This window comes from Gobio gobio (genome assembly GCF_949357685.1).
Source record: "Gobio gobio genome assembly, chromosome: 12".
Taxonomy (NCBI): domain Eukaryota; kingdom Metazoa; phylum Chordata; class Actinopteri; order Cypriniformes; family Gobionidae; genus Gobio; species Gobio gobio.
The window spans coordinates 7785928-7793867 of NC_137105.1; the positions used below are offsets into that span (position 1 = coordinate 7785928).

General features: G+C 38.0%; 2 protein-coding genes across 2 annotated transcripts; both read right to left on the reverse strand.

Moving 5' to 3' along the window:
- Window positions 1–1149: 1149 nt before the first annotated feature.
- On the reverse strand, window positions 1150–2133 carry LOC307134932 (trace amine-associated receptor 13c-like; the record flags this gene model as incomplete). The annotated part of the gene is made up of 1 exon (XM_079831022.1): window positions 1150–2133. The coding sequence occupies one exon, from the start codon at window positions 2131–2133 to the stop codon at window positions 1150–1152; it is 984 nt and encodes a 327-aa protein (XP_079687148.1).
- A 3830-nt stretch (window positions 2134–5963) lies between these two features.
- LOC307135354 (trace amine-associated receptor 13c-like) lies at window positions 5964–6947 on the reverse strand (the record flags this gene model as incomplete). Its single annotated transcript, XM_079831706.1, has 1 exon — window positions 5964–6947. The coding sequence occupies one exon, from the start codon at window positions 6945–6947 to the stop codon at window positions 5964–5966; it is 984 nt and encodes a 327-aa protein (XP_079687832.1).
- Window positions 6948–7940: the final 993 nt, after the last annotated feature.

Genomic DNA, 7940 nt, shown 5'->3' on the forward strand with positions numbered 1-7940 from the left:
GGAAAGACTTGAAAGGGATACAACTACGGGCACTGGGCATACGCACATCAATATTGCGTCATTTAATTACTGTATTTGCATTATTGTAAGGGTAGGTTTAGGGTTGGGGTAGGTGTAGGCGTTAATAAAACACATCTGGTAAGTAGCACATTTATTTATTCTTACTTTATCGTGAGATTTTACCTCACTTCCTACCATTGCTGTACCCCTTCTAGCCACAACTCTTCTTCTCCGTTTTTAGTGTATTTCTGTGGCAGAATTACAGCGCCACATACTGGCCTGGCATGTATACTACATCGTTTTGAGTCGGTTTCAGTGCTCTCATGTGTACGCGGATATTTCTTGAAACGAGGGGGAAAAAAAGATTGGATAGGGAAAGTGTGGATGGGGCCTTAGAAGGCAGCCTTCGATTCATATCCATCATTCAGCTAATTTTGAAGGATGCATTGAGTGTCCTTCGTGTAGCTAATGCATCCACAATCCTTTGCACACATTCCAATTCACGAAAAATTCATTATGAAATATATGACAAAAATAATGTTTTTGGAGATAAAGGCATACATGTAATCTTTTGTTTTAGTTTAAATGAATCACTTAACACCAAAATGCCAATAATGTAAGCTACTGGGAGATCACAGACAGTTGTCATTCACTGTATTGTAGGCTATTAGTAGAAAGCCAGTTAAAATAAAGAATTTTAATACAAAGTATTTTTCCAAAATTAAGTTTTAATAGTGACCGTGGGAGTGGGAATATGTGTGACGTAGCCATCTGAACTGAGCCTTGTGAGGCTTGAAATAAAGCTATATTCAAAATGTTCACAAAACAACATGTAGTTAATTACAACCTTTAATCACTAAAAAATCACATATTACATTTTTTTTGTAGTTAAGACTTTGAAAAACACTTTTGTATTCATAGGCTATAAATGAAGCAAACAATTCTGTTTCTTTCATTAAGTGAGATTAGTGCACTAAAACATAAAAGACAAAAATACTTCCCCACTTGCATTGTCATACAGTGAACATATGGACAGTGTCAGTAAATATACTGACACTGTCCATATGTTCACTGAAAAAAAAACCTGAACCTATGCAAAGTACATCTGAAAAATAGACAACAGGAAAAAAGAGTCTTACATTCAATGATTTACATCACATTCATCAGGGAGGAGTCTTTATTAAACACTTTAAATGTGAAATATATTTTTAAGCTTTTCTTAAACCAAGGGTAAAATAAGGCATAAATGATGGGATTAATGGTGGAGTTCAGTAAGAAAATTATTCCAGTAACATCTCTGACAAAAAAAAAGTCATCATTACTGTCCGGGATCACTAAATAACAAATATAATATGGCAGTAAACACAAAAGAAACACAAAGACCAGAATCCCCAGCAGTATCGCAGCTTTTCGCTCTGATTTGTCACTGACTCTGTTTTTAGAGGATTCTCTTTTGTTGTGAACATGAAGGGCTTTTATAGCAGTCACATGTTTCCTAGCAATGACAAAAACATGTGTGTATAATATTATGATGAGTGAACATGGCATAAGAAACACAACCATGAGATCAACGAAGAATGAAACCTCACCTACAATATAAACACATACTCCTGGACACATGACAGTGAAGTTTCCATTAATGAAGAGAAGAGTGAAGTTATAAAGGAGTGAAAACAGCCAGTTAAATAACGTTTCTATGCATATCACAGTGGGTGAGATTTTCTCTGAGTAAAAAAAAGGAGAATTTAAAGCTAAAAACCGATCAACTGCGATTAGAGCCACAGTGTGAACAGAGACGCTTGTTGCTTGAAAATTTAACATTTTTAAAGCAGAGCACATCACTGGGCCAGAAATCCAACATGACTCGATGAGCCAAGACAAATGAAGTGGCATCACAAAAACTCCGACCAGCAGATCAGACACAGCCAAAGAGAGGATGAGGATGTTAGCAGGTGTGTGGAGCTGCTTGAAGTGACTAACAGAGATGATGACCAGCAGGTTTCCACACACGGTCAGAAGAGCCACAGCTGCTGCGGCCACATACAGAATCACATAGACAGATAAAGAAACAGATCTCTCTGGACAGAAATATTCCTGACAGCCATCAGTTTGGTTCATTGCTGTGAGATTCATTCTGAAGTACTTGGAAGAAACATCCAAACATAGTGTTGTTTCTTCATATAAAGTTCAATACATGACCACAGATAAAGGTCTCTGAAGATGCCATTTGTCTTTCCAACAGCTCTGAACGGCTCCTCACTGAAACACAGTCACTCCTGGAGGATCCACAATAAAGACGTGCTACAATCTATGCTGCCTTTTATACACTTGACATGTTGACTCTTTCCAAGACCGGCAGCATCGAGGGAGAACATCATACTGGGAGATCAACTGATTAGTGTCACATACAATTCATACAAAACATAAGTAGGCTTATATGAAATGTATAAAATAAAAAACTATAAAATAGTAAAAAATGCAATAAAAAAATAAAAAAACAACAACAACCATTTAACCATCTCCATGTTTGAATATACCTACTTCCATTTGATAAATGTGAAAAGTATAATTACTACTCATTTCAATGCCATGAAGCCACAGGAAATGATTTGTAAATGGCAGAGAAGCAGCGTAAAAAATGTTTGCCACATTAAGCCATTTGTTAAAAATATATAGCTATTATTAGAATTGGAACAAATACAGTCACTCTGCCAAACAACGATAAAAATGACATGACAAACATGCAGCCTGAAAAGGTGCATGCACAGCCAGCAAATTAGAGGTTCCAAATATAATTATGTGAAGCATAAAAACTGTTTATTGTGTTATTTCGGGAATTGCACACTTTGCTTTACTTGTAGAACGTTCTGTGCATGCTCTGGAGACAGTACATACACAGGACAGTGTAGAGCAAATGAGCAGTAGAGACACTTGAGGTTGTTCAGAAAGTAGGGCTGGACTGAAAATATTGATTTCTCGATTTTGATTGAAAACTTTAACTAAACACTATTTGTAGCATGCCTCACATCCAATAAATCGCTTTAAGCTTTGTACTTTATCTTTGACATGAAAAAAGCTTAGCTTTCAAATTCTGTCAATTTCATTAGGAAATTCAAACAATAAAAACAGTTTTGGCACTGCACCTCAGTTCAAGTTGAACGGATCATCTCTTCCTCTTTACTACTAGTTATGTTATAAAGGCCTATCATGATTGGATTTTGACTTGTGCCTTCATGAGACGAGTATTGGTGATCAGTCAATATCAGAGCGCGCTGTCAATGCTGCAGCGTAAAGATGCTATGCTCCTCATATTTCCAGCAGTTGGTGTTGATTAGCGATTGTGGAATATAGCTCCTCATGAATTGGATGAAAACGTAAGTTATAAAAATAACTAAGGATCTGTGAGACCAAAGGATGACACCACTAGAGTCTAAATAGAATGAAACCTTTGTTCCGCCTTCTCTCGAGACCTTATGTAAACAAAGTCATGCCCATGACCCTGGAGGTGGAGCTTCCTGCACTATATAAGCAGAATGAACTTCCAGATTGTCCACTTACCTTGAATGCCTTGGTGTTCCGAGCGACAGAGATAGTGATGGTTATCCTTCTGTCTCACCTACCCATAGTTATATTTATAACTTACAATCTGTTTTGACCTCACTACAGTCTAAATGGATGACTCCGACCAAAAGGGTCACGAGGAACAGAAGAATTTGGATCATCTGAATCTCGCTGGGCAACAGACATCAGAACTGCAGTACTCTCAGGTGTTGTGTAGACCATGACGCTGCAGCACAAATATGTCCCACAGGAACTCTTGTTGAGTGGGCTCGTATTCCTGTAGGAACCGGAAACCCTCTGAATACTGAGAAAGTTCACTTATTGTCGAGGCTGGAGACTGCTCTTCTTCCAGTTCACAGTGAAACCCAGGGATTGAACATGGGTCAGTACTTTCTCTGTGTCCAATACTACTTGATTTAGAGAGGGGGCGCAGATAAACTAATCGTCTAGCCAATCAATACCCTGTAACTGAAGGGGGGGCTAAGGCTGTCGAGACTACTCGAGTAAATACTCTCGGTGCCAGGTACAGTCCAAATGGTAGAATCCTAAACTGGAAAACTTTGCCTTGGAGGGCAAAGTGGAAAAAGGGCATGTGGACAAAGGGAAATACAGTATGCCTCTTTCAGGTCGAGGGAAGTGAACCACTCTCCTGCTTTTATGGACTGCATTACTGTTTTTGTGTGAATCTTTTTGAAGGGAAATACCTTTAAGAATTGGTTGAGATGCCTAAGGTCAAGAATGGACCGATAACCGCCATTTTTTGTTTGTTGGAATTATGAAGTATGGGGAGAAAAACCCAGTTTGCTCTGTGCTGGGGGGCACCTCTGAAATGGCTAAGTTTTTTTAAACAAACTTTGCACTTCCTCCAGCAATACGAGCTCCAGAAGGGTGTCCTTGACAATAGTCATTCGGACCCCTGAAAAGGGAAAGGGGCGCCAACGAAACTGTAGTCGGTACCCATGAGTTACTGAGGACAAAACCCATGGGTCCAACACAACTTCCTCCCAACTGGCCCAAAAAAGTTGGGACGAACAATCAACAGTTGGCCCCTGACCCCTATGCAGGTCCGCCATTGCGGCCTGCACCCCTACCTGAGCTCCCCCCCCCCCCCTCCCTCGGGACTGAGATCTCCTCCTGGGAAGTGAGGTGGAATTATGATTGCTGGCGTGAAAATTGGCTCTTGAACACTAGCAGGGCCAATATTTTCATGTCTATACCAGGCAGGCTGTTGCTGCCTTTGAGGTGCTCTAGGCCTTTGTCTGAAGGCCGGGGCTGGTTTGCGACAAGCCCTTTGAACAATTTCCCTCAATGTAATGGAAAGCTCAGCTCTGTCCAGCACTTCCTGAGAATCTGGATGAAAGACGTGATCAGGAATTACTGGCATATTTTGTTAAAGATGTATGATCCATTTATGAGCATCCTGAAATTATCCATCCATCCATCATGCTTTATGTTGATATTTGTTGTTTAAAGGACACTTTACATAATAGTGATTTTTATTGTGTTACTAATGCTGATTATTGTTCATGGAACAATGAGTATCATTTAGTTTATTTAATGCCGTGTGCTTATCCTAATTTTGTGTATTATTGTTAATTATTTCTATTATATGTTGTGTTTCAGACCACACACTTAAATACAAAATGTCCTCATTTACACTGATGTGCTCAAACTTTATTGCCTGTGTAATGAGTGTGTTGCAGGTCTGTGTTTTATTGGTTGTTGTCTCCCCTTTTCCCACCTTCTACACTCCCAATTTTCCACAGCTTTACTTTTTGTGCACATAAACCATACAAAATGATTAATGAATACAGTCCATTATTCTTGAATGATTATACCAAGTGATAGCATTTAAGAAACATTAAAGTCTCTGAATGATTATGCGACTTATACGGAACTGAACCGGTATTCCTATTATATGTGCAAGCCCAATGTAAGGTTTGTGACACTTGAGACAGCTATAAATCACATGGTGTTCACATCACAACATGTTAGACGACAACCTTTAAACATTATAAAATCATATATAAACCTTTCTTGATCCAGTAAGGTTTTACATTTTCTTATAGTTTTAAAATAAATTAATTATAGAGGAGTGACTATTTGTCACATTGAGAAGTTGTCACAAGGGCTCATATCGAGTGAAAGCCTAACAAAGCTCCAGACCTAAAGCTAATATCTCAATATTTTAGTACTCTGCTATCGGAGACTGTCAAAAATATCAATGCATGATAAATTAACTGTATCTCTACAATAATTGAGGAAATATTCACTAGATATTGTATAGTCAAGAGAACCTTGTTTAATATGATAAAATAATGTAGAAGAATACATTGACCTAGACAAAGTATATATGAAAAACAGGGACAAAGGAGAAACATTTTCATCTTACATTCAGTGACTTACATCACATTCATCAGGGAGGAGTCTTTATTAAACACTTTAAATGTGAAAATTAATTTTAAGCTTTTCTTAAACCAAGGGTAAAATAAGGCATAAATGATGGGATTAATGGTGGAGTTCAGGAAGAAAAATATTACAGCAACATCTCTGACAAAAAAAAAGTCATCATTACTGTCCGGGATCACTAAAGAACAAATATAATATGGCAGTAAACACAAAAGAAACACAAAGACCAGAATCCCCAGCAGTATCGCAGCTTTTCGCTCTGATTTGTCACTGACTCTGTTTTTAGAGGATTCTCTTTTGTTGTGAACATGAAGGGCTTTTATAGCAGTCACATGTTTCCTAGCAATGACAAAAACATGTGTGTATAATATTATGATGAGTGAACATGGCATAAGAAACACAACCATGAGATCAACGAAGAATGAAACCTCACCTACAATATAAACACATACTCCTGGACACATGACAGTGAAGTTTCCATTAATGAAGAGAAGAGTGAAGTTATAAAGGAGTGAAAACAGCCAGTTAAATAACGTTTCTATGCAGATCACAGTGGGTGAGATTTTCTCTGAGTAAAAAAAAGGAGAATTTAAAGCTAAAAACCGATCAACTGCGATTAGAGCCACAGTGTGAACAGAGACGCTTGTTGCTTGAAAATTTAACATTTTTAAAGCAGAGCACATCACTGGGCCAGAAATCCAACATGACTCGATGAGCCAAGACAAATGAAGTGGCATCACAAAAACTCCGACCAGCAGATCAGACACAGCCAAAGAGAGGATGAGGATGTTAGCAGGTGTGTGGAGCTGCTTGAAGTGACTAACAGAGATGATGACCAGCAGGTTTCCACACACGGTCAGAAGAGCCACAGCTGCTGCGGCCACATACAGAATCACATAGACAGATAAAGAAACAGATCTCTCTGGACAGAAATATTCCTGACAGCCATCAGTTTGGTTCATTGCTGTGAGATTCATTCTGAAGTACTTGGAAGAAACATCCAAACATAGTGTTGTTTCTTCATATAAAGTTCAATACATGACCACAGATAAAGGTCTCTGAAGATGCCATTTGTCTTTCCAACAGCTCTGAACGGCTCCTCACTGAAACACAGTCACTCCTGGAGGATCCACAATAAAGACGTGCTACAATCTATGCTGCCTTTTATACACTTGACATGTTGACTCTTTCCAAGACCGGCAGCATCGAGGGAGAACATCATACTGGGAGATCAACTGATTAGTGTCACATACAATTCATACAAAACATAAGTAGGCTTATATGAAATGTATAAAATAAAAAACTATAAAATAGTAAAAAATGCAATAAAAAAATAAAAAAACAACAACAACCATTTAACCATCTCCATGTTTGAATATACCTACTTCCATTTGATAAATGTGAAAAGTATCATTACTACTCATTTCAATGCCATGAAGCCACAGGAAATGATTTGTAAATGGCAGAGAAGCAGCGTAAAAAATGTTTGCCACATTAAGCCATTTGTTAAAAATATATAGCTATTATTAGAATTGGAACAAATACAGTCACTCTGCCAAACAACGATAAAAATGACATGACAAACATGCAGCCTGAAAAGGTGCATGCACAGCCAGCAAATTAGAGGTTCCAAATATAATTATGTGAAGCATAAAAACTGTTTATTGTGTTATTGCGAGAATTGCACACTTTGCTTTAGTCGAAGAACGTTCTGTGCATGCTCTGGAGACAGTACATACACAGGACAGTGTAGAGCAAATGAGCAGTAGAGACACTTGAGGTTGTTCAGAAAGTAGGGCTGGACTGAAAATATTGATTTCTCGATTTTGATTGAAAACTTTAACTAAACACTATTTGTAGCATGCCTCACATCCAATAAATCGCTTTAAGCTTTGTACTTTATCTTTGACATGAAAAAAGCTTAGCTTTCAAATTCTGTCAATTTCATTAGGAAATTCAAACAATAAAAA